The sequence below is a fragment of the Anas platyrhynchos genome, chromosome 13, assembly GCF_047663525.1.
Source record: "Anas platyrhynchos isolate ZD024472 breed Pekin duck chromosome 13, IASCAAS_PekinDuck_T2T, whole genome shotgun sequence".
Classification (NCBI taxonomy): Eukaryota; Metazoa; Chordata; class Aves; order Anseriformes; family Anatidae; genus Anas; species Anas platyrhynchos.
Window position 1 is genome coordinate 2,350,759 of NC_092599.1, and position 27,385 is coordinate 2,378,143.

Sequence of the window (27,385 nt, forward strand, 5' to 3'; positions counted from 1 at the left end):
GCAAAAATCCACCAAGACAATGGGAAAAGTGATATCTTACCTGATGTCTCACCCTTAAAAAACTTATCACCAGGTGCAACGAAGCATGGAGGACAAACGCTCCTTGCAGACAGGTATCTTTACAAATGACAGAATATTTATTACCAATACCTTTAAAAAAAGATTACATCTGCTAGATCACTGATAAATATCATTTACACCGGGGAGAAAACTACAGAAGCTTTTTTTTTTTTTGTTGTTCCATTTTTTTTGGTTTTGTGTTTTTTTTTTTGTCGTTTTTATTTTTTTTTACATAGAAGTAACCATATCAAACTAAGAAAGGAACACAGCTTGAAATACTGACAATATTTCTCTGGTCAACACCCCTGACTTTTACACAAGTGGAATCCTGATTATGCGTTACTGAATAAATATATTTAGAAGGTCTAAAAGTTAACTGTATTATTTTGTAAGCAAAAAAGACAAGTTACAGGCAAATTCAAGCTATCAGGAAAAAATAATAATAAACCACTGCAGCGCATTTAAACTTGAAAATTTTATAGAAAATTCCATTGCCTTGTACTAGCATTATCCCATCTGAGTGAACTTACAAAATTACCCCGTAGTAACAAACAGTCCTTCTCTTAAGAAGAATGATTTTGCTGTGGATATCCTCTTTTTCCGGCGTGCCTCCGTGACGCCTCCAGGTCTCTCCGAAGAGCTCCTGCAGAACCGCGGCCACCCTGCAGGCCGGGGGGAGCCCCGTGCGGCCAGGTCCCGGCCAGGGTCTGAACGTTTTCTGTGGTGGACTTGGGAAGAATGATGAGTTATGGGAAAGCACACGTGGGGAGTGAGCGCCGGCGAGCCTGGTGTCAGAGCCGCTGTACCCTGATGTCCTCGGTGCGACGGGCAGAGCAGCGACGTGGGCTGAGCAGGGCTCGTGCCGGGGGCCCTCGGTTCCTGGCTCCTGCTGCTGCCTGCCCCTCGGTGTCAGCAGAGGCAGAGGTGATGTCTCTGCACTACCTTAGTCCCTACCCAATTTAATGCTAATCATGATAAAGCCAAAGCTATTTCAAGATGGTAAAAATGGAACCTTACTGCATGATGCCAGAATATCAGCTACATGTCCTGTAGTCCGCAAATAACCAGAAGCTGTGTGGTTTTTCAAGATTATAGTGTTCTTTCTGAGCCTTTGGAGTTTGTCTCGCTTAGTCCTCCGAATAAAATGTGAAATCGCGTGTGTTAGAAGCACTTGATTTAACACAAGAATCATCGTAACTGCCCTTAAATGCAGCTGCATTGTGAACCCGATCTGAAGCAGTTCTGCCTTGCGTAGCCTTGTAAAACTGTACAGGAAAGTTGCAGCCAATTTACTAAGAACAACTTTGAACTCTCGGTCATAAAGGAAAAAATTCAAACAATATTTTTATGATAATGTTGTCCATAGCATTTTATAGCAGAGGAAAAATTAATATCTACATCATATGTTAACTTTAAAAAATTCTATAAAACACTAAATATATAATAAAAAATATGCATATAAGGACATATGTAAACTGCTTTGGTAACATCATATTACAGATGTTTTCAGTGCATTGCAGAGTTTCCAAGGAAACTTCAGACAAAGCTATATTTGCTTTGAGGAAGTACTGTATAATGCCATTCCTAAAGAAGCATAAACATTTTTCCAGTAGTAAGATGTACTCAAACCACAATATTACTTAGTACTGGGTGTCTTCGAAACAACTAGCTAAATGTTGCTTATATTATAAACAAGAAGTCCTTTATGTAATTTTTGTCATAAACTGGATCGAGCTGTGAGCGAGATCATTATCGTGCTGATGGCTGACAGTGTACAGGCGTTGGAGGTTGAAGAACCGGATCCTCTCGCATACGCATCTGAGCAAAGGAGAGAGGGGGAAGATGAGCCACCAGCGCCGAGAGCAGCCCTTACACACCCACCCTCTCCCCATCGGGTAGCTCCGTGCCCTCCGCTGGTGATGGCAGCAAAGGGTCCGACCCCTGCCCAGAGGCCTGCACCTCTCCAGCTGAACACCTGCTTTTCATTCAATTCCCACTGATCTGGCGCTGAGGCTACTCTCACATTATATTACTTCATGGCCTCTTATTCTTTAATTTCTTCTTTATATTTATTTTTCCAGCTATACTATATTCAAGCTGTTCTTTATGGCACCAGCCCGGCCCAATACACGGCCTGAAGGAGCTACATGGATACTCCTGTGTGGAGCCAAATAGGAACAGGCATCTTCCTTCGCTCTCCTGTGTCTGCCCATGAAATCCTTCTGTATGGTTTATATGGCTACAGCACACAGCCTGGTGGAGATAATTCTGATCTCGCCCAGAGTTTTTTACATTGCTGTAATTTTAATGCCATATTCCTGCATTGCAGAGGCTTCTGATTTAATGCAGCTTATAAACTGCGGTGTTATTAATGGAAGATGGGACACGGAGATTTTGCAAAAGCAATGTTGAGTAATAAAATACTCTCTTTTCTGTTTGTTCTTCTACACAACCTCATTTCCCTAAATAAATATTTATGCATCCAACACACAATGGAATATTGCTATACAGTAGCCTTATAAATTTAAAAGCCTCTGAACACCGCATTTTATATTTTGTTATAGTGAATTGCAGTGAAACAATATATTCAGTATATACGAGCATGGAAGTAGGAGAGCAGAAAGTGTCTAGAAATCTTAAATACGAATATAACCACTTGTGGTGGCGTTTCACATGGCTTAATCTTTGCTCGGGATGAAACCAGGAATTTGGGCTCGAATGTCGGCTGATTTTAGCTCCCCAAGAGGCCAGTGCTCAAGCCAATGCCTACCCTGGCTCAGCCCCGCTGGCGGTTGCAGCTGCTCCCTAGGGTGATGCAAAGCTAAATTAAAACCTATTAAAACTGCTACTAATGAAGAGCTGACCCATCACAGAGCAGAGGGGCTGGGGCTCTGGCTGACATACCCCACTCCCCGGCCTTACTTGAGATCTTTGGGATTCGGATTTGCTCGCTGCTGCTGCCGTCGCCCCCGTCGCTGAAGGGCTTTATCTCTATGATGTAGTCCTCGTCGAAGGGCAGGGAGAGCTCCACCGAGGTCTTGTTGGTTTCGATCACAGAGGCGCTGCTCTGCCTGTTCCACCTGTACAGAACCTGCAGCGAGTGGGAGAGAGACGAGGAGGCAGAAACAGCAGAAAGGTTCATTGCTGTAGGAGCATCCGGATTTACTGCTGCTCTTCTCATGCCTTGAGAGCCCCTGGTCATACCCATCAATGCCCAGACACACAGTCTGGTCACAGAGGTGCCATTCTGACCCCCACGGTCCCTCCTGGCTTCCCAGAATAAATTGCTTTTTTGATTCACCTTCTAAGATCTGGAAGTGGTACTAATTAACATCGTAAATTGTGACACAATATCGAAGTTTTCCAGGAAAAAAAAATAAAAAGATGAGCAATGTTTTGCTGGGAGCCAGGAAGGAATAAGACTGTGTTATTCTAACAATAAGTTTAAAAGGTTTTTTAGAAACCTGCTAGAAGGATTTTGCTTTTTCAAGGCTGACGAGAATCTCTCTCACCTGTTTCAAGTGACTTCTTAATTTGCATTTCAAACCTAAAATACCTAGTGAAGAGATGGTCCAAACTACTGAGACTCATCTGAGGTTTTTGACTGAAAACCCTGAGGAATTATTTATTTCTGATAATCCAATAGAGTGCACCAAAGATACTTAAAAGTGAGGGCAGAAATGACAGCTGGCACAGGCTCCCAAGGCTGATGCCGCCAGAATTTCAGATTGTGAACAAAACACGAAGCATGCCCAGGTTCTTCGTTGTTTCCAGCTCTGGTGGAAAACGTTTGCACAGTCCAACCCTCAAGGCAACGGCTGGCAATTGCTCACTGATGTCTTCTTTGGGCCAAATTAAACCCTTGTGTAAGGTGATAGAGCTGAATTCTTCCCAAGATTTCTCTCTGGCTAAATTAAAACCTATTAAAACTGCTACTAATGAGGATTCTCTTTCCTTTCTTTTGGCTTTGCTCTCTGAAGAAAATGGAGCTATTAAAAAAGCATTTTATTTATCTGCAATTAAGGAGCCAACTATAGCCTCTGGAAGGTTTCCACCCAAGGCAGGAGAGCAGTCCTGCAGGTGGGCTACAAGCCTCATGGGCTGAGCTGCAGAAAAGGCAGGGGCTGGGGAAGGGGAACCGCAGGTCCACGGGCTGATGCCTTCATGGGCACAGCCAGAGGGTCGCTGTTTCTGGGGCAATGGTCCCATTTCAACACATAAAACCAGGCAAGTACCACGAAAAAACACCTAATCTAGCTTTATTATAAACCTTGAACTTGACATGGGATTCGTGGAAATGTCCTTTATATCCCAGTACAAGAATCTGGAGGCAGCTAAATCTAAATGAGGATTCATTGCAGGTCCCAAGGGAGGCCGTGCAGTGGTGTCACGCTGACACAATACTCACTTTGTAGCCTCTCACTTCTGACTCGTTATCCAGTGCTTTTACTTGGTCCCAGTTCAGGATGATCTTGGAGTCTGACGAATTCCATATGATGTTCCCAGGGGGCTGACTTGGTGCTACAGCAAAATATAGGAAGGATTACTTTACTAAGGGACACTCTTTCCAGTTTAATCCCTCCCAGTACCAACTACGCCATCTAAGCATGCAGAGTCCTACTCCTCTGGCAAGTTAATGAGCTGTTTCACTGAACTGTGTCCTCAAGGTCACAGAAGGCGTGACACAACATACTCCTTTAAATGAAAAAAAGGATTTACTCAGTTGCTCAACATGCCTGAGACCAGAATAAAATTTCTCTTGAAGGATGAGATAAATATTTAATTTTCCTGCACAGCTATGATTTCAGTTTTGCATGCTCTGCTTACTTAACATGGGGAAGAACCTTACAAAAAAAAAAAAAAGAAGAAAAAAAAAGGCTGGTAAGCCTTGTGCTCAAAGCAGCAGCAAAGAAACATCTCCCAGCTCCTTCAGACTCAAGAAAACCTGCAAACCAAAGGAGAAACCCTTCCAGGCAAGAGCACCGGGTGTTGTCTGGGGCACTCACGTGGCTTCTTTGTGGTGACGTTGACTGTGGCACTGGAGGGCCCGGTGCCAGCAGTGTTGTAGGCCTTGACTGCCAAGTGATAGAGCGCGTTGCCTCGCAAGTTGGTGACTTTTGTGGATGTTTGGTTACCAACTGTCCTGATCTTTTTCGCGTTCTCTTCCTTTTCGTCATGTCTCCAACATCTGACCTGGAAAGCAGAGCAGGTACTTCAACCCCCAGCCACGCATGGCTGCATCGCTCTCTTCCCAGGGGCTCAGCTGCTGGCTGGCCATGGAAGTACATTTTCCTGCCTGCCCCGGTATCACTAAGCCTTTCAGGGCCATAGTTTTTTTGTAGCCATTACTGGCAGTAAATGAATTACTGCGCCTAGTGTGAAGTTAATCTGAACGGTTAACGCGAGCCTAATTACTGCTGAATGGAGCAGGGCTGCAGACACCATCCTGGAAGTGAAACCCCATTAGGACAACACTCTGTCTCATCTCGGTAACTCTTGATGTTTTTTCTCTCTCAGGGGAGACCCCAGGGATTAGACATGCTAGCTTCTGTCCGTAAAGCCAGGGCTGGTACTGCTGACCATTGCTTTGCTCTGAGATGGAGAAAATGACACAATTTTTGCACTTCAGTTTCCCACTGAAGCATGCTGACTTCTGAGCAGCCTCTCCCTGCCACCAGCGCACACAGGCTTCCCCCAGCAAGCTCTGATCTGCATTTTCAGCCAGATTAGACACAGATAGATGCACAGCCTTTTACCCTGGGAGAGAAGTCTCTGTGTGCTGAGGAAACAACAGGAAGCCAGCACGCAGCAGGACCCGCCTGCCCTGCATCGCCACGGCACATTGCTGCGGCACGTCCCCGTGTCTGCTCAGCGCCTGGTGCTGAAACGATGCCACGGTTCGCTTCCATACCTCATACCCCTGTATTCTTCCTTTATGCTGATTCTCTCGAGGGGGAGCCCAAGAAATTTCAACATCTGAGGCAGAAAGACTTCTGGCGAAAACAGTGGTTGGAGCTCTGGTTGGCTCTGGGTAGACGAGTTAAAATAAAGTCAGTTTTCAATTTTATGTTCAATTAGACACAAAATTCAAGGGATTTTCGTCACTGCGTGCAAAAAGAGGCATGCTACAAAAACAAACTTTCCCATTTCAAATCCAAGTCCTGTCAGGCCTGTGCCAGACAGCGCTTCCCCTCCGCAGAAGAAATAATAAATGTCATTTCTAAACTCAACCCAGGATACCATGTACCATAATTAGGACAAGAGGGAACATTTTCTAATCAGTGGACATTAATTCATACTAATTCTCAGCTGAATTCTTTCTAGATTACATATTACTTTTCCATTAATATCAAAAGATTTCATTACGATTAATGTTATTTTAATGACTATCAAAAGAATTAATCGTGGCGCGCCATTTATTATAAATCAGAGCAAGGATCGGAGTCAAAGGATGTGTCGGTGCGGATGCTAAACCCTTTCAGGCCCGGTCAGCACCTCACATGGCCAACACGAGGCAGGGGAAATAGGGGGGCAGTGGGGTGGGCTCCTTGCCCTACCTTCCTCTGCCGAGTACACGACCGTCACGGGGCTGAAGGACCCTTCCCCCTTGTTGTTGTACACCCCCACTTTCACTTCGTAGGGGGAGAAGGGCGGCAGGGTCTCGTTGCGAAAGACGTATCTGGAGGCGTCCGGGGAGGCCACGACGGTCTGCATCCAGCTGACGGTGCCGAAGGGGCGGAAGGCCACCACGTAGCCAAAGCCACCTCCGTTCTGCAGCTCCTCGGGCACCGTCTGGGGGCAGGCAAACAGCGGGAAAACTCAGAGATTCATGCATTTATTTCCATTCCCCTACTGCTTCTTGTTCCTTCTAAAATTACCGTCCTCGGTAAGGATTTGGAATGGGAGGCAGCTGGAATTCTGCTTTGCATCTAACCCGAATTTATCCCATCCTGATCTTAGGCGCTTTGGTGACGTCTGTGCTAGAGGCCTTGCTGTTCTGTGTGCTCCCTGTGGTCAGAGCAGAAAACATCTCCAGAAATCACTTTGTCTAGGACTTAATCCATTTCCACAGCTGCCTACCTTCCTTCCCTGACTAGACACGGAGTCTGGTGTGACAAAGTGAGTAATTTTAGGCCCTGCAGTGACTGTGTCTGAAGTTTGGTGGGGTGAACCCAGGACACAACTGCTTTCCCTAGACACGTGCAGCTGCTCTGACATTTGGAGTCACACGTGAAGTCCTGAAGAACATGTCCTGACTGAGGTCCCCCCACCCCTTGGGGCAGGTGGCCCCGCACAGCACCCACAGTACGTGGACACACTCACCCACTGTTATAGTGACCCAGGCCTGGTCAGCCGAAAAGTCACATCCCAATGTCACGATCTCTTAGAAATCACAACAGAGAGTGACTTGTCACAAACGTGAAGGAGAACAACTAGAAGAAACAACCTGTCACCTCCAGCTCATGTATATGCACACTGTCACTGCCTGCTCGCAGGCTCATAGTGCCCCAAAAGGCCTATCTGAACCCAAAGCTCCAATGGGTGAAAATAATCTGTAATTATGGGCCACTGTCCCACAGAGGCCATGGTGCTTAAGCACGTTGCAGGGTTACTTTTGGTGACTGCTTCTAGCTCTGTTGTCTGTGGCTCAAAAAAATATCAGACAATTAGAAAAATGGTCTCTGGACATTTACAAGAGTAAACTGACTGTTCTATTGGAATACAAATTATATTTCGTGCAAATTATGAGTCAAAGTCACGGCTGATGTTCTTGTGTTTTTGAGACATATTGGAGTATCTGTAGGAGATACAGCGAAACTAATTAGTCCAATGGAGGAGGAAATTTAGCACATTGAGCTGTGTGGTAAGGAGAAAAACCCATTTATAGTTTTTTAATAACCTTAAAAATATCTCTGGTGATTCATTCTGCCAGCCTGGTCAGGAATAGTGCTAAGTGGAAGTGTTAGCATGTCTAGTGAAGTTCATTATTAGGAAAAATACGCCAGCTGCACCGCATCATAACATGAAAATATGAGCAGACAAATGACTAAAGTTCTAGCCCTGGCTGCCTTAAGGAATGTTAAACATTTTTCATCTCTGTATCTCCTCTTGCTGGCTTTCATTAGCAGCAACGAGAGCCAGCATGCAATGTGTCGTGTTAACTCTTAACTGTTTGCTGCCATGTAATGCAGCACAGGGATGCGGGCTGAAGCTTGAGAGCCAGCTGTGGTTCTCAGCTGAGCGAGGGCATGCCAAGCTTGATTTCTCAAGACTCTGTTTTACCCCTTAGGTGGTTTCTGCCTGTAGGCAGCCCGTTCAGATTTTGCCATACACACTGTGCTGAAGCAGCAATGAGCACCTTGTAGTCCCCTGCTCAGTGCTTCTCTGCTGCTTCATTGCACTATGGCCTGGGAGGGGGCATGAGCTTTAGCTCGATTTCAATAGCTGGACTGTTTCATCACACAGCTGCGACTTTCTACCTCAAACTATTTATAGGAGCTTCACTGGGCTCTGTGGAAAGACACTGGGGTGGAAGGGTGCCTCTAGATCACCACTGTATTAATTTTCCTCTTGGTTTGGACTCCACTTACCTCCCATGTAATGACTAGCTCAGACTTGCTCCCACCACCTCCACTGACATTAGCTGGGGTCACCTCAGGAACTGCAAAAAAAAAAAAAAAAAAAGATGCAGCATTGTAGATAGCACTGAAAATGCACGTGACGGTTTTGAAACCAGAGAAGTGTGTTGAAATGAAACAGCTACAGGACTCTGCTGGCCTTCCCCTGCTGGGTATCAGAAACATTAGCAAATGACTAATTTGCCATGGCAAACAGCACATTAAAATTATGTCAATAATAGTATATGAAAAGTATGTCAATTAACTTGTGTATTCAGTCTCTAATTGTTTAGTTTAAACATTTATCTTCCATAAAAAAAGGCTTTTACTTATTGTCATGTTTCACATTCTGTTCCATTGCAAGCTAAAATGGAGCAGAGGAGGCACCTACCATGACTGAGACACGGATCCCTCAAACCACCACCCTGAGCCTAATTCTGGCTGTGACCCCTTTTTGCCAAACCAAAAGACAGGGACAGCATCAAGGAGCATTACAGTTCTCAAGACTTGTCAGGCATCCTTAAATGATGATTGGCATTCATGCAATGAGATATAACTCAGCTGCCCGACACTACTTACGAGCTTCTTCCGTTCTTCTCTTCTCTGAAGGTCTGCTTGGCTCTCCAATCCCAATTAGGTTGGCAGCCACTACTCGAAATTCATACTCAACCCAAGGGTTCAGACCCACCACGGTCGCTGTGAATGTCCTACCATCGATGACCTCTGGAACTGGGAGACAGCCAAGGATCAGGAGTGCAGTGAAAACCCACTTAAAGTATTAAAAACAGCTGAGAAAATGTCCTAGCAGATGCCCTTAGAAGTGAGGGTTTAACATAAATAGAAAGCAAATGCAGATTGACAAACCCTTTATATTTTTTTTAACATTTTGTTAATTGCTAAAGCTAGCGAGTCTGCTAAAGCAAGAAAGGGGCAATGAAAACATTGTGCTTTTAGCACGGAAATTCCTTAAGAAGTTTCTCCTAAATAGACACTTTTTGAAAACAAGGTGTCAAGACAACAGGTTTACATGGTTTTTATTTTTCTCTTTTTAAACTACATTGTTCTCTCAGCTTAACGGTTACTGGAACGAAATTAACCTCTGGTGGAATGAGCAATTACATCATGGAATTTTCCCCTCTATCAGGGAAATAATTCTACTTAAAGATAGGCCAGATGACATGGCCTGTCCCCGAGGGATGTCTTTATAGACCACAATTACTGCTGTATATCTCCAGCGCGGCAACAAAAGATAGGAATTCATTCTGTTTTCCCTTAAACATTCATGAGAAAAATGGATGAGTAATCGCACTGACTGGACCCTAAATCTTTGGGTTGCCTAACTTGAAACTCATTGAAAAGAGCGCTGTTCTGCAGCCAGGGAAATGACTTTTGGGCAGAGCTGCTCCCCGGGGTGTGCTTGGGGCTCGGCGCTTACCTGTGCTCACCGCCTGCCACCCCACCGAGAAGGGGGTCCTGGCCTGCACCACGTACATCGTGATGGGGCTGTGGTTGTCTGCTCCGGGTCTCCAAGACAGCTGAGCGGTGGTGTCGGTGATTTCGTCGATGGTCACAGCTTCTGGTGGGCCTGGGGGACCTGACAGAGAAGTCACAGGGGGAGAGCACTTGAAGCCAGGCAGTGGTTGGGGGAACAGCACCCAGGCCTTCCCTCCTGACCCAGAGAGAGGTGGCTCGGTGTGGAGCTTGGCTGTGCTGGGAGGCTGGTGAACAACAAAAAACCTGCCTGTAATGGGCATTGTGCCTGAGTATGGGCAGTGTTTTCCACTGCTGGGTAACAGGTAAAGCACTGCAGGACACCTCCACCAGCGGTACAACCTCTCCTGCATCACACGGCCATTCCTATCGGCAGTGGTACCGAGGTGACATCTCCCCCCAGGAGCACCACTTCACAGCCAGCTTTCATCTTGTGGTTCATTCCTCCATCCTCGGACTAAAATTGTTCTCAAATGATACTAAGACCTGGACATATTTAAATATCTGAAATACCCTGAAACCTTCCACTATCTCATCTTTAAAATTAAAGTTTCAGCAGGTCTAGCCACATTTAATTTCTAAGACATTAAAATTCTAAATCATATTGCTAGGCTGTGGGGAGTGCAATCACGCAAGGCAGCCTCGCTCAGCTGTTAGCTCCTTCAGTCCTTCCCCCCAAGTTCCACAAGAGGAGTGAAACCTCATTGCGTCCTTCACAAATTACTCCTCCTGCCTGGCAGATGCTGACATGACCCATTTTCACTTCATGTCTTGGAGCAGTGATGGTTACTCCCAACATTTTCTTATACACTTCTTAACAGGGTGCAGGGAAATACTGTCAGATTAATTCAGAGACATTCATACAGATGCTATCCCAAAGTCAAGAAAAGGAAAAGAATCTTTGGCATCCTCATGTAATTATCAGAACATACAAGAGGGAACCGGTAGCTAAACACTGATGCAAGAAGGTGAGATAACAGGTTAGGGACTGGGGTGGTCTGTCACCAAGGGTACAAATCCCCTAAACATACAGCACTGCCAAAGACATGCAAGGGGGTAACAGCCTTTCCCTGGGAAATGCTGCGTAACATTATCTTGACATAACTCCAGTGACTGTATTTTTAACAAAATTTAAATTTATTATGGATGCTCTATTTATGCAGCAGCTATTCGCCTCCCCCATCCAGTCTCACAGCCCAGCAACACCTCCCAGTTTGCACACTGTTGGTGGCATGATGCAGCACAACTCCAGGTGCAGCCATCCCTACTGATGCTTTGGGAGAGGGACAGGACCGGTATTTGTGCTGTCACCAGCGGCCACTTTCTTGTGAGAATTTAATGTTCCTCCTGTTTGTTTACAGAGCCAACGCTAAGGAAATTACCTAACTGAGGTTCTCACAGCAGGCTGTTTTGAAATGTTTGTACAAAAAACAAAACAAAACAAAAACCCCGACAGATCTGAAATAATGCTGCAACAAAAATACAAGAACTGGTATAATGGAGAGCCTGGGCATTCTCATGCTTCTTACAGGGCCATCGGTCACCGCTGCCCACCACCACCACCACGCATGGTCTGACCCTGCTATGCAGTGCAGCCATAAATGTGATGTTAGCAGATGAAAAGAACCATTCAGAGAGACCAAAGCAAAACGACCATGTTCCCTACCTATTTCTGCTGCACGATTCACTAAATAAATGAGCTCAGTTGGTGCAAGTTTTGCATTCTGGACATGAACGTGTACTCGTGTTTATCTGCTGCGTCTGCTGTACGAGGATGCATATGTGAAAGCAGCTTTATATATGCTGCTTGAGAATGTACCGTGAACCACAGCTTGTAGTTAGAGCTTATTTCTTAGATTAATTACAAGATGCTGGGATCCTAATGAATGTATCTGAGCACAGAAATTGTCTTACTAGCAGCAGAAGATAGGAAAAAAAGAGAAAATTTCCAACAACAACAACAGTAACAAAATTCAAATACCTCTTACAATCAGGTCTGCAGCAGCCGATAGCTTGTCCACACTTGTTTGCACCATGCAGACGTACTTCCCAGCATGCTTCAGCTGGATGCTTCTGATCATCAAATCACCAGCTGAATCCTGCTGATAAAGTAGGGAAAAGTGGTTACAATTACTTTTTAATGAGTGCTAAACATCATTATCACATGAAGGACACTGTGACTAATGGATTTATTTTATACTGGCTGATGAAAACATTCGTAATGCAAGCCGTGGACTATTAAAATTATGCGAGTTCGCCTTGAAGATCAGAGCGGGAGCGTTTCTAAAATTACAGCTTCTGCAAGGGGCAAGGGAGCCAGGTTTGGGTCCGTTAAGCAGTTTTCCCACTAAAACAATGTGACAGAGCTTATGTGGGGCAGGCTTGCCTCAATTCCTCCTTCACCTCTCTGGATAAGCAATTTATAGCCTCTTCACCGTTCACATGTCTAAGTCAGGTCTACATCCATTTCACAAGTGCAAACCAGCCCAAATTATGAGGCATCTGCAAGAGTTTCATGGCCTTGTATTACGGCCAGCATCTTGATTGCCTGGCGTTTTTGTACTAAAGATCATGAGAACAGCACTCTCCAAGGAAATCTCACATTACCTAACAGCAGTAATTTGTTTTCTGAACACCAAATGCATGTCTGATTAACTGTTGAATAGAACTAATTACGTTTCTGTATGTATAGGAGGCTCAAAACTCTTTCTAAATTTTTCTCTAGATGCAAAACATTCAATACATTAGAAGTCTCAGGGTAACCTTGTGATTGTGGCTTTCTGACTAAAGAATATTAATAAAGTTTGTAATTTTGGCTTTGCAGCTCAGTCACTGGGAAGAGCTGTCAGTGCTGATGTGCACCCTAGGCATAAATCTTTAAGTGCATCTTTTAATGATTTTTTTAGGTATAAAAGCAAGGCTTGTAAATTGTATTTCCTTTTCCTTTTAGCATCAAATTTCACTCTTGACAAGTGTAAACATAGACTGCCTGTCTGCCCGAAACCCAGTGCAGCACGTGACTTTGTCAAACCTCCCTTAGAGTAGCATGCAAAGCTCCCTTCTGTCCTCTACTTCTGCTGAAAAATTATTATACTTCTTTCCATCTTTTTCTTGCGATGTTCACTCAATAAAAGTGGAAAAAAATCATCTGTAAGGATGATGGGAAAAGCAATTTTTAATTGCAATTTAGTTAGAAATTAAACTCCCACAAGGCCAGTACAGCATTGAGCAGGGTAAATCAAATGAAATCTGAGCTGTGAAGGAAAACATGAAAATTACAAAAAAAGTAAACTTTTCACTTATTTTCTACACATAGTCTGTGAATCGTCTGGTCCTGTTTTATCAAAAATTATTTGGAAATTATTTTTATTCAAAAGAAGAGCATAAAAAGCTGGAAGAAGGTCTGACAGATGTGCTTCATCCTTATGTGAAACCCCTTTCCAAGAGATGGCTTCTTCGGGTATCTTGCATAGCAGTAACCCTTTCCAATTCCCCAAATTTAGTCTACAACAATTTCAGGGAACCTCAGACTGCCCAGATTAGCCAAGGGGCCATGTCAGCACTGCTGTAGATTGTCAACTAGGGCATACTCCTCTCTGGGGATCGGGGCTGGGCAGCACACTTGCCCTATGAGGACTTTCTGCTCCTAAACCTTCCTGGAGAGTCAGAAAATAACAGACCTAGCAGGAAAAGTGAACCTTCTCCTCTCCTAAAGAAGGAAAGCAATGCCTACCTGCACTACAGCTGCTTCCCCATACCTACCACTTGATCATGTTCTTGAATGACCGGGGATGGCTACAGCTGTAATTAATGGAGAGTCTAAAGATCACCTCACACTTGACTCTTCTCCTAGCTATCAGATTTCCATTAACATCACCTTCAAAACCTTTAAACAAATATTTCATTGGACATTGCAAAAGTCTGTACTGTCAGTTGGTGCAGACTGGGTTTCCTATAAACAAACAAGGAACCTGAAGATACCAAAATGACATCACCAGGAAACTTGCGCAGATAACGCTGAGGAGAAAGATCATTTCCAAAGGTCAGAGGCATTTCTAACTCTATGCAGATCATTTTGCGTGGAGGAAAAATACTTATTGCAAGCATGTGGTCACAAGAGAAGGACACAGACATATAAATATGCCAAATAAATATGAATTTTCACCAATTTATGTATAAATACAAAGTTTTATAGTGTTTTTGTTTGCTTGTTTGTTTGTTTTTTACAGATGCAGCAAAACTAGTATGGACTTCCGTGTGGGGAAGTGAGAAGGTAGTTTTTTCAGTTTTTTTGCAATTAGAAAATGCATTGCAGGTCTTCTGACATACAGCTCACCACAATGGTAACACGTCATTTATGCCAGCAGACATTTAAGGCATGTCATTAAGCAATTATAACAATTCTACATAAACTATCAAAGTAGTGGACTGTCAACATTTCTTTTCTCAGTCTACGAGCTATAAGATGTCTCCTAGTGTTAACTTAATTCTTTGTTATGTTTAGCTGTAACTATGACTGTCAATAGAGAAGAGGAACACTTTGGGGGTATCACTTTAGTATTAATACTTACCCCTCCAACTCTTTCAAAGTGGTCCCCATCTTTTTCAAAGTCTATCAGGTGTCCATTGAACGACCAGGTAAACATGATATCTAGCGAGTGATCGTGAGATACCTGACAAGGCAGGACAATACTTTCTCCAACGGTGACGTCCATGCTGAAAGGTGACACCATAACCCGTGTTGGATCTACAAATGAAGGCAATAGAGAAAAAAAATATTAGTCCTGTCTTCCTGAGAAAGGGAGGCCCATGTGGAGCTGAAAATGATCCTACATGATCTATCACAATAGTAGCTCTTGAACTTTTTCAAAAAAAATGAACTATCACATCTTTGATTTTATCCCGACACCTTTCTCTTTTTGTTGGATAGAAACATTATCAAGAAGTCTTCCAGAATCCTCTTCTAGCTGCAGTCCAGATGAACAAGGAGAAAAGAAAAAGATGGAAAAGAATGCAACAGATTCCTCATTCACAGCTGGAGTTCACGTGGATCCTTTACCACTAGTTTAATTGCCCATTTTTCACTTCAGTCATGCAGTACGAACAAAATGGTGGCATAGAAAGATGAGCCATGACACATTATGCCAACTTCAGCTCCTCATCTGTGCCTATGAATTCCCTCTGCCTCTAAAGTTAACATTTGTCTTTCATTTCTGTTGATAAAAATGCTATATTTTTTTTCTACAGGGGCCACAGAGGAAATGAAAAGGAGAAAAAATATTGCTTAACAATGAGACCAAAAGTCTGAAAATCATATACAGATAGATATTTTTACTTATTCCAAAAGTCTATTCCACACAGCTGTCATGGTAAAATACTACGGGCATTATTCATTCTCTAGTATATGAAACCAAAATCTTAACTACTTCATCCAGGGCCTACTGTCCAACTGCTTAACTCTCTGCTAAAATAGCAAGGATATTGCAAAAAATAATTGTCCTGGGCAAAACTGTTTGCTGAAATTCAGGGGACATGAAGCTATTACTGGGTTTCGAGAAACCTCATCAAAAGTCTCCAGGAGGCAGTGAGAAAGGTTTGATCACTGGCTTGAACAGGCTTCAGATCAAGTCCTCAAGGACGTGGTGGTATTACCTTGAGCAAATTTAATTAATGTCTATTTTGGTTTCACTTTCTAACAAAACAAAGTAACTCTTATCATAATCGCAGTAGCTGTTGTGAGGCTTCAGTAATTAATACAAGTAAAGCATTCCAGATTCTCAGGTGAAAAGCAGTACAAGTGCAATTTGCTAAAACAATATTTAATTATTATTTTGTTTTTATTTAACTGATGTGTCAGGATTTTACTGTCATTTGGGATTGCTACTGCTGAAACGCGGGAGGACGTGGAGCATCCGGAGCCTGGGGTGCTGCAGAAACTCCCCCAAGTGCAGTGGCGTGGAATCACTCACTCACAAAATTCCTCACAGATTCTGGAGTTTATTTTCTGTCCTGCTCAAAGTACATAGGAAATGTTTATGAAGGACGTGATTCTGAGATGCAATGAGTGCCTCCTACAAAGCTCTGAGTGCTCCTGTGTGTGTCCCACAACACACCGTATGTGCTGTGGTCCTCAAAAAGCATAAGCAGTGAGGTTTTACTTCAAATTGCCCTCACCTGCTATTCACTTTCTACAAGAGGCGAGAAGTCCATACCACAAACCTGATTCTTCCTGATGAAATACACAGAGTTTATAAAAATATAAAGAATGAAACATGTATGTTTGCTGAAGACCTATTTTATAAAGCAGCTTAGTACAGCTCTTACGGAAGTTGTAGGAGCTGCAAAGTGCCCAGTGCCTTTGAAAATCAGGCCCCCAGGTTTCAATCCAATCATGTCAAGAAGCATTGCAATCTTACAGCTGGACATACCGGGTTATAGGAGCGGCCGATACGGCACGATGACAAACGACACGCAGGCAGGGCTCTGACCCAAGTCACGCTCAGCATCAGCAGGAGCCCCCTGTAATGCACTTTACAAATCACCCCAAGGAGAATGCTTACCAATCTCTTCTCAAGGACTAGAAAAGCTGAAAAACAAAACCACCTCCTCCCCCCCCCGAATAACCTGAGCAGAGCAGCTAATGGAAAATGTTATTCAGAAGCCAATTGAGGGCAGCCAAGTGTAGGCACACCTTGGTGATATGCAGCCAAGTGGTAATCAAAATTATTAGATTTGCATTTTCAAAATCTGTAACATCAGGCACCTTTTAAATTATGGTGAGTGCTTTAATGATACCAAAATTGTGTTGGTTAGCATCCAAGTCAAAAATAAATAAATAAATAAATTTATATATATATATTTTTTTCTACTAACTACTCATTTATTTATTGTCCACCTGCAAGGCACAAGAGGCGATCTATGGAGACAAATACCATGTGCGAACTGAGCTCACCACTCTGTTACTAACCCAAGTGCAGACTATTTTATTTAGATGTCTTTACTCAGTATGGGCACTGTTACCAAGGACAGCTAATTTAAAGAAAAATTGTGATTTTGGTAATACTCACCTTTGGAGCACTCTGGTGCATTTTGAGATATTTTAAAAAAATGTCTGAAACAGTCAGTTACAAATAAAGGGTAAGAATTTCTATCAGTAATGTCACCCTGTGCAGTTGTCTGCAGGTTTGTGGGTGCTGCAGAGGGAGGTGGCACTGGGAACTGCCCAGCAAATGCCCCAGGGAACACGACTGCTCCCGGTCAGTGCTGTGAAGGTACCTCTGGCATTGCTGATGAGTTTCTGTAGGAGAGACAAGGGAATGCTGAATGCTAAAGGGAATGCTCTGAGGGGATGGAAAGCCCTCATTGTCAGGAGGTAGAATAATCTGGTGTTTGGTCTCTCTTGGTGTTGCTGAGCAGAGGCCGGGTGCAGCTGCGGTGCCCCCCTGCCATGCGCCTGGCTGTAGGTGTCACTGAAGGCTCGGGAAGCAGCGAGGCTCCCTCTTCGCCTTCCTTTCACTTCAGCATTTTCACCACTGCAGTTTTTGTGCTTGCCATGTGAAGGAAACACGTGGTGTTTGTTTTACACATAGTTTTCCTCGCATGCCGAGCAGGCTGGGGGCTCAGCCCGCTGCTTGTGTGAGCTGGTGGGGCAGACCCTCAGCGGAGCAGAGCCACGCCGGGGCAGCTCGGCTGGCCCCCAGGCTCCTTCAGGGGCAGAGAAGTCATCTTGGCTTTTGTTACCTGCTGTTGTCTGAGTGACATCCCCTAGCGTTACTGCTGCAGTGCACGCTTGGAGAATTTGCCATATTTCTGACCGATTTAATGCATTTGGCTTATATGAGCAGAGATCTTCACAAAGCTTTCCTAATAGCTTCCAGTCTGGAAGAAGAAACGGACCCGAGCAGCATTTCCTACCCTCAGCTGCTGCTCTTGTGCCCCTCACACCCTGCTAAAGGCAGCCGTGCTCAGCTGCCCGCGCTGTGCATCCCACCTGGGCACGCTGTGCCGCGTTCCCCAGCCGCAGAGCCACAGGCTGCTGGCATCGCAGTACGGGCTGAGGGCAGCAGTTATCCGAGCTGAAGAGAAGCCTTCCCACCCCGGCTTGCTATTGATTGGGTGTCCATTAGGGGGGATTACTTGTTTAGGATAAACAGCTTTGCAGGGCTGCGCTCGCTTGCTGTAGCTCACGCAGGGCTGTGCTGCGTCGCATTGATCAGGAGGACGTGACACAGCGGGACACCAGCTACAGAGGCACGGCACAGATGACATAAAGCGAAGCAGAGGCTGACACTTGGGGATAATGCTTGTTGGTTTTTATTTTTGAAGTCAGTCCAGGGCATGCAAATGTACCTTGAGTGATACAAGAGGACCAGGGCACAGCAAGAAGCGGCACCGTGTGTGTGGTGCCAGCCAGCAAGGTTCCAGCCGAGCAAAGGGTTTGCACCTCCGGGAAGGCTGCTCTGTTTGCACTGCTCGGCTCCTTGGCACCCCCCTTCCAAATACGCTCATTTCAAATTTGGCTCAGCTGTGGCGGCTGTGTGCTCAGCTCTGCAGGGAATGGATTCGGCGATATTAATAGGCGCAATGCCTTTCATTTGTGGATATCAAAGTGCTCAGCAAACAACGAGGTCTGCTTTGCCAGCCCGGGGTGGAGGAGGCGCACACAGTGCTTTACTACAGCAAAAGATTGAACAGGAGACACAGCTCCTGTCGTTGGCCTCAAGTCAGTGGACTTGAGCATCTCCAAGACTAATCCAAAGAAGAAATAATGACAGTATCTCCAATGCTGGTTTCTGAAACTTGTGTACCTACTGCTTAAGTGCTTATTTTGAAATCTGCCCTGGCACAGAGGAGGAGGTCAAAAGAGATGAAGGAGAAGGGAACACTCAGGTTTTGGATATATTTTTTCATGGTAAAAGAAAATGGAATCATAATTCATCCCCATACTCAGCAGTGCCTATAGAGGCAAAGCGTGTAGCAAATATTTGTGCCTTTGGAGGGAAAACTGTGGAAATGGACACAAGTCAGAAAGGCAAAAACTGCAGCAGTGGCTTATGGAGAGAAGAAACATAGTCTGGCTCTTTAAACAGAAAAAAGCAGTGTGCACTTTTGCAAAGGAATAAGTTCATTTCCTTCAGGTAGATAAGAAATACTGGTGTCCCACGTACTGCGCTCAGAGGGCACGGATGTTGCAGGAGGGACACGAGGCTGCTACATGCAGCATGGCCATTGCAGCACACGAGGCTCCGACTCCCTGCATCATGCACTGGGATAGCAGCATGCCAGGGCATCTGTTAGCTGCTTAATGAAAGCTGGTGTGGCTGACAAGGTAATTTCAGGTTCAGGCATGAACGCTCAAGTGCAAGAGTTTATGTGCAATTACCAGATGCTTCAAACAAGCAGCTAAGACAAAGAGAGGCAATGCCAAGCACACGGGGCTGCATCCAACACGAAGGAAAAGGGACAGTGCTGCTTTCCTGGGGCTGAATTTCCACCTACATTGCTAATATTCTTTATGTAGACCTAGGCAGATAAGCACTACTTGCAAGTGTGATTAACCATCTAATTACCTGCTTGTCTGAGGCAGCAATTAGCGTTACTGTGTTAAAGATTCACCTCCATTTTGTACTTAATCTGCGTAATTTTACCTACAAGATTATTATTTTTTTTAATATAAATTATAATGCTATTTTTTTATCCTTATGGAAAACCAGAGGAGTTACTGTTTTCTTTTTTGTGTTGTTGTTTTTATAAGAGGGAGTTAATAAATGCATTACAGATCAATGTCCTCTATTTGCAATGACATTTTACATTATTATATTGATTTCAAGGCAAATCGTGTCTGGAGATAATAAAAATCAATCTTGGAGGTAGAATCATCTGTTTTCTATGAGCAACTGAAGAATCAAAGGCCAATATATAAGTGCTCAAATGTGCTCCAATGTTTCTTTCTCTCCCATTTGTGACTGAAACATTTATCCAAGACCATGAAGCCCAAAGCATCTGACGTCTAGCTCAGCTTCAGGAGCTCTCAGTGCTCTGGGCACCATCAGACACCGTGAAAAATACTAAAAACAGGAAAATATAACCCTAAGCTAAAGAGATTTATAACTGGTGAATAACTAAACACATAGTATGAATTAGCACAACAAACTACAGCTATCTTCATAGATTGTTTAAGCACTCTATGGGGCACGGCCAAAATTAATCTGAGAAAGACATGGGGAAAGCCAAAGATAAATGGCAAAACACAGACTGCTTTACACTATTGCAGATTTGAGCTGTGATGGCCACATACATGCTTTCAGCTCGTCCTCATGCCAACGTAACTCTTCAGTTCCATGCTGTCAGCTGTTACACGTGTGCTCCTGCAGGACACGTTTCTAAGTGGTTTATAACTGGTTTATAAGGCACATGCCTTAACGGGCACTGTTGCAGCACTTCCTCGTGTTTGTAGTATGGTAGTTCAGCCTCATAAACTGTAATCTTATTAAAAGGGAAAGGGACACCATCAGCTTAGAAAAGGGACTTTAGGCTTAGGACTAAAGTCATTTTTTGATTTTAGAAATATTTGTGGTTAGTGGTCTAGATCTTTCCATGTAATCAGGCAGCACTGATCTTTGGCACCGCTGGCAGTGACACGTGGCCACATATTTTACAGGGATTAAGGGGTGGAACATTTGACCTTTCCTGGAAGAGTGGAGACTCTTATTCAGCAATACACTCAGTTTAGCTGGGCATTTAAGACGTGCTAAAATTGCTTTCCTGAAAGAGAATCCTTATCTTGCTACTTACTTGGCTTAAATCTTGCCATATCAGAACTACGGCAGGGTGGGGGGCATGCAGTTATTTTCAGATGTATGCTTCAGCATGTTGCTTGAGCCTGTTTCTCTAAGGAATGCCTCTTTGTTTTGGAGTGGGCCAGTTTTTTTTTTTTTTTTTTTTTAAAGTGAGTATTTTATATTCTGCTCCTTGTGACTGCCCTCCTCAGTAACCTGCCCATCCAATTGCTTCAGCCTCACCTGTGAGAATGGCAGCCGCCTCCTTCTCGGCTTCATTCAGAGCTGAACTGCAGTTGCGGTACAAGTTATTAACATATTTCTTAAACTGACATTGAAAAATAGCTTCCCACAGATTGAAAACTGTCTAAGTCTCCCTCCCAGGAATTAATGCCTCCCACCTCCCAGACAGGGACCCGGCAGTCAATCAGCGGATTGCATTTCTGCATACTCAAATACACATCCTTTGTGTGGCTGAATAATAAATGAAGGTTAATTTAAATCTGAAAACACATTAAGAATGGAATTGTATCAAAGGATACTGGGGAGGGATGTGCCGTTATAACAAATTCACAGACAAAATATATGAAAATATATCCACTCCACTGAGAGTACAACGAGTGTTACTTAAATAACAGGAGGGCACAATACTTCATTTTAACCTCCATTTTACCCAGTGCAAAGCAATCTTATAAAATCAAGCTCTCCCCATACAATTGTGACAAAGAAAATCATACGTAATGGGGTCTGCAAATGACAGTCAAATCTGTCACTCATAGAAATTCATACTTGTTCTTTATAGCAGCATGCAACAGTGCCTGATTACGCTACAAAACCCAAACATACCTTCTCTCTCTTTGCATTTCAGACTCAAATAAAAGCCACTCCACTTCAGAGGTGCCTTAGATGAAATTGGTATATTTGACAAACGATTGAACCATTTGTGACACACTTTATAGATAACCCAGTGAATCCGAGGTGTCACCTTTTGTGGGCTATTGATTGAAACTAGCTGATATCCATCTTTTCAAGTATGGAATAATCTACTGCCATTACAAAAATGATGGCCATCTTACAGAGAAGGTTAATCAGATACAGGAGAAATCATATCTAATCTTTGATAAATTGCAAGTCACTCGAGGATCAATCACCATTCCCTTTGTACTACAAGCCACAGGTAATTGTGCAAATGCAGCACTGTGCAGTCTGTTGTGCAGCCCATGTACGTGGGCTGGGGCCAGAAGATTTTTCTCCATTTGAACAGCTTAGCCTGCTGGGATTGTTGATTTATGGGGCTTTTAAATACATTTTGAATGGTAATGACCACAAATAGAAAATTTCAGAAAGAAACGGAGCAGCAATAATATGATAGGCAGGCATTCAAACTGAGACATTATAAAGTGACTGGCACGGTCTTTGCACTTTTATGGTAGAATATGGTTTTAGATTTTTCCTAACTGAGTTCTGTGTCTGTTATCTACACCCTCCTCCTCAGGACCAAGATGTTAGGAATAAGCTGACATGCAAGAATAAATCCCAAGTCAAGAGTCATTAGGAGCTGATGTCTCTTGAGCTGTCAAACCTACAGAATGGCATGAAAATCAGTAGCTGGAATTTCCAGCTTCCCAGTGAATGATTCACAGCTTAACCACCCTTAATGCCACCCAGATCAAGTCTTGCATTTGTCATGAATGTCTTGGAATAAGCAAGTCTTGGTGTACAGGTGATTTATCAAGTGGTCCCAGACACACTGAGCTTCTCAAGCAGCTGATGTGAACACAGCATGTCACCAGTCCTACCAGTAAGGAGGGCTGGGCGGGAGCACCTACTGATATCTCTGAAAACAGGAAAATATTTACTGTTACATTAAGATCCTGGGAAAATTTTAGGGTATTCTAATTTATTTCCCATGCATTATAACTTTGTTAAAACAAACATTTACACTAACTGCTACATCAATATATTTACCCAGAGTTAGTAAAACTCCCATACATGCTGTAATACAGGCACCTATACAAATACCATTTCACACAGCAATGCAATTTGTAGGAAGTCACCACATCTTAGTCCTCAAACATAATATAATTAGTTCTCAGTGATACTCTCCTATTACAATCAGAATGAACATCCTAGAGAGCCATACACACACACACAGAGGCTGTCACAGTCTCAATTCCAGCATATATCTACACACACCTTAAAGTAAATCTATTTTGATTCTTTATTATGTGTGTGCGCATGTGGAACTGTATATGTTCAAGGATGTCACTAAGTTAAGTCCAGCACTATATTCTTTGTGTTGGGATTTTGGCTAGCCTATGCTGCAGTAAAAAACTCCCCAACTCCCCTTAAGCTGTAACATAAAATCAGCTGAAGGGAAGCACCTCCTTTTTATTTCATTTGGTTTTCTATTTGGTTTAGGGATTTTTGGCCTTGATTTTCCCCTGAGAACCTCAACATGCTGCAGACTACAAAAGCATTGAATATAAGATTCATTGTGGTAACAAGCTAAAGATTCTCGCTAGGATGAAAAAAAAAAATTAGAACATAGCAATTTTTTGCATGCCTTGCAGACTTCAGTGCCTGCCCCCTGATGGACCTGTCGTACTGAAAGTGGCTGGGGAAACTTTATGAAAGCCAACAGAAAGACGACATAACTTAGGTATCAACACCAAAAGTCACACGTGAAACGACGAGCGCTGTGCTGCACATCAGCAGAAGATACTGAATATTTCCATTGCTAATTCAGTATGGTCAGTGTCTCCTGAGGGGTAACACTGCAGGGATGTGGAAAATCTTGCATCCACAAAATAACAAGACAGTTTTGTCCTTGCTAAATCATTTTTACTGATTTTCAATGACTGTGTCTGTCTGTCTTCATTATGGAGGCAGAGAACTGTGACCTACTGAATATATGCTCATTTTTAAGTGAAAAAAGCACCAGGGAGGATTCCTGGACAGAAAACAGGCTACGATTCACTAATTTTAGTAAGCACCAAATATATTAGTTCATTAAATGGTTAGAATCTCCACTGGGACACAAAACTCAACATAAAAACCCCAGGAACAATGTAAAGAGTTTCCCACTTGAACTCCTGGCTATCTGTCATTAGGAAGGATGTCCAGCTCAGTTTTCATTGCTGAGTGTCTGTCTCCTGGTGTTATCTCAATGGCTTAGATGCTGGTTGGGTTGTTGTTATCAATCCCATGAATGCTCTCAATCCAAGTATTTCTCTAAAACATCATCTGCTCCTACTATTTTATAATTAGAATATAATTAGTAGGAGTTCTTGCAAGGAGCTCCCATAGAGAAATGCCTCTACCACACTAAAGCAAAATCTGTAATTCCCAAGCTTTATGCAATCTACACTAAAAAGAAATCTAGGCATTTCTCTAGTGCCTCAGGAAATGACATCCTGACAACAAGACATAATTAAGAAGTTTTTGTCCACTGGGCAGGACTAGACACAGCCTAATCTGCAGGCAGGTAGGGCAATCAATTATTGAATTTTATTTTATTTTTTACTTACTTTCAATTTCAAAAATATCCTTTCAGGTCAGCTTAAAGGTAAACCTCAAATGAAAAAGTCAAACTTATTAATAAACTGAGCACTTAGAAAAAATATTGCTGTCCCAGTAACATATTTTTTTTTTTCTATTTTAAAACATTTTAAAAATGTGTTTAAATAAAATATTTTTTTCAGATGGAAAATGTCCGTCTCTAGTTACTCATAACACTGAATTCTTATTCAGGTTTTACATATAAATAGCAGAAAAGTTTAAGCCTATTCAGGCTGTGTGGATATTACACATTGTCAAAAAGTACTTGCAAGTTTAGAACTAATTAGGAAAGCACAATAGCAGTTACCCAAACTCATCTACAAACCTCTGGAATTTACAAGTATCCAAAGAACTGAGTCAGCCAACAGGGAGAAGAAAAGCAGGAAAAAGAGAGCTATTTTAACTCTATTTAGTAGCTATTTGCAGAGGGAGCATATCCAAAACTGCCGGCTTGTAAATCGCTCCTGCTAGGGGCAAGCACAGCATGTGAACCATCCTATTAAATACTAGTTTGAGTTTTTAGAGTTTGAATCACAACCAAATGTGAACAATTAAGCTTAACAGAATTACACTGAATAGAGAATTAGATAAGCAAAAGAGGGGGAAAAGCACAGAGCGAAGAGCAAGCCTGCTCTGTGGCCAGCAAGATAACAGATCTTGGAGCGAAAGGGAATAAAAGGAGCTCTCCTCCTTACTTTCCTTGTCTGACCTTGAGCTAGTCATTAAAAGTCTCTGCTGCCTTATTTACCCAGCCTATCAAATAGATATAAGACCTTCATTATAAAGTGTTTTGTCTTCTGACACCGCTGTGCACAGTAGATATTTTTATTTAAGACAAACTTTTACTTGAAACCCTGTTGAGACCTCTGCTACCACAGGCGAGACTGAAGCCCAGACACCTACTTCCAAAAAAATCAAGTTACTGTAAGAACAAAACGAATCTTTAAAAAACATTTTCTGGGCCACAGAGGTCTAATTTGTTTCCTGGTGAAGGTGAGACTGTCTCTCAATGTGCTTTGCTCTTTTGCAAGGCAGTGGCTTGTGTCTCCATGTCCCAATTAGTGATGAACTGAGAAGAGAAGCCTTTCTGAGGGACGTGCCACTGTTTTGCTCTCTTGTTGGTGAAGCTCTAGTACTGATGTTACAGGAAGGGGCAGGATCAAGGCAGGATCAAATGTGGAATGAGAATAATAACCTGCAAGACTGTTCTGTCATTATAACTTGCTCAAAATTCCCAGCTCCTACACTACTGAATAAATATACATCACAGAGCATCATTAAAAAGTGTCCCTGACATTTTTTCCTGTTGTGTGGCATTTTACTTCAAATTAGTCAAATTTTTCTTACGCACATCACCTCAAAACAACAATCAAGATCTAACTTGTAAAGAATCACACAGGGAGGAGGAGGAACAAAGAGCACGTCAGCCCTACCATCCTTCCTTCCAGCCTGATTTCAGTGATGGATGAGTTTGGCCCCACGCTTCTCAGCACACAACTTTGCTAGGACTTTAGTCATGGTCTACAGTATTTCTCCCTGACACTACCACTTGTGGCTCTCTGCTGCAGGGAATGTCATTCATCTTCAATTACAGCAAATGGTTTAGTTATCAGGGCTAATGGATTCAGGCTTGAATTGTTACAGAGACTTCCTACTGAGACATAAAAAGAACTGAATTTTTCACTGGTGAAATACTGCTGACTTTCTAAATAAATTCAAATAAAGATTAATATTTAGATATATTCACAATGAAGCTAGAAGAAAGCAGCACTAAAACCTACAGCTTTGATCATTGGCTCTTCATGATACAATTAAAAACTTCAAACATAATGAAAATAAAATTCATATTTCAAGTGTGCATGTGTGTGTGAGAGAGAATCAACCCAAGTTCATGACAGAACTTCCTTGTATTTTGGGATCAACCTGCCATTGAGTCATGAAGATTTCTATTTATGTCATGCTCCCAAATAACTGTTTTGAACGCTACAGCACACCCAGAACTTAACCTATTCTGGTGGCCTCTGATATTAAATTCTCTCTGCTCTCATGATTTTGGGATTAAGACAAGGAACTTTAGGCTTTATATTAACTTTGATGGGATTGCTCTTAATCTTACTTAAATTGCATTAGAAGAGGTGAAAATCAGGTTGCAGAAGTCTCTAACATTGCAAACACCACCTCATCACTGTTGGGCAGTGTTTTAGTTACTCTGTGATGTGTTAAGAACCATCACACGCAGTCTTTATCCACGTGCCACTTGGATATTATTATCTGATAAGCAACTTTGAGTAAACTGTCACTAGATTCTTCTTTCCAATCCACCTAGGGCCAGAGAAAAAAAGTCAAAACTGTTCAAAACCTCAGAAGTTTGGTTCTGCTAAGCTGCTTCCAGAAATGCTTCTGAGAAAATGCACAAAAGGACTGATATTTCCCCAAGTACTGTCCCAGATTCTTTTCTTCACTGCTCACACATTTTCCTCCTACTACACAAAATGTGCTCTCTAAACACTTCCTCTGTATCTTTGATGTAAAAACCATAGCCTTCAGGCCAGTCTGTTCTTAGTCACTATTTTCTAGGATATAAAGTTCTTAGGAGTAACAGAGTCATTGCCACTTTCACTCTTTATTCTCCTGCAGAGATTCCTTCATCTCTCACCTGAAATGAAGACTGGCAGTAATTTGCTCAATGCATGTAATATTTACATCATTAGCTCCCCCATCCCTAACTGCACAGCCAGACTGAATTACTCAGGTGTGGAGAGAAGCAGCTGTAGGGACACCTACTCCCCATCTTCCACAAGGCTACAGTGATCTCGCTTTTCTCTGTTGTATTGTTTTCTCTTACAGCATGGTCCTGAGTTAGTCAAGATATGTGGG

General features: G+C 43.0%; 1 protein-coding gene across 5 annotated transcripts in view; it reads right to left on the bottom strand.

Annotated features, from left to right (window-relative positions):
- Window positions 1-116: 116 nt before the first annotated feature.
- Window positions 117-27,385, bottom strand: part of LOC101793345 (contactin-4) — a 295,254-nt gene continuing 267,985 nt past the window's right edge. For 4 of the 5 annotated variants that reach the window (XM_072044289.1, XM_072044290.1, XM_072044291.1 and 1 more), the window contains 11 exons: window positions 14,741-14,916; window positions 12,151-12,271; window positions 10,114-10,272; window positions 9,258-9,407; window positions 8,652-8,722; window positions 6,618-6,852; window positions 5,972-6,087; window positions 5,067-5,253; window positions 4,469-4,581; window positions 2,983-3,151; window positions 117-1,878 (listed from right to left, as the gene is read on the bottom strand). In XM_072044289.1, the coding sequence (XP_071900390.1) occupies window positions 1,778-1,878; window positions 2,983-3,151; window positions 4,469-4,581; window positions 5,067-5,253; window positions 5,972-6,087; window positions 6,618-6,852; window positions 8,652-8,722; window positions 9,258-9,407; window positions 10,114-10,272; window positions 12,151-12,271; window positions 14,741-14,916 (1,598 nt within the window). In that variant the 3' untranslated portion in view covers window positions 117-1,777. The remainder of the gene's footprint in view (window positions 1,879-2,982; window positions 3,152-4,468; window positions 4,582-5,066; window positions 5,254-5,971; window positions 6,088-6,617; window positions 6,853-8,651; window positions 8,723-9,257; window positions 9,408-10,113; window positions 10,273-12,150; window positions 12,272-14,740; window positions 14,917-27,385) is intronic. The other variant, XM_038185894.2, reaches the window with a different exon arrangement.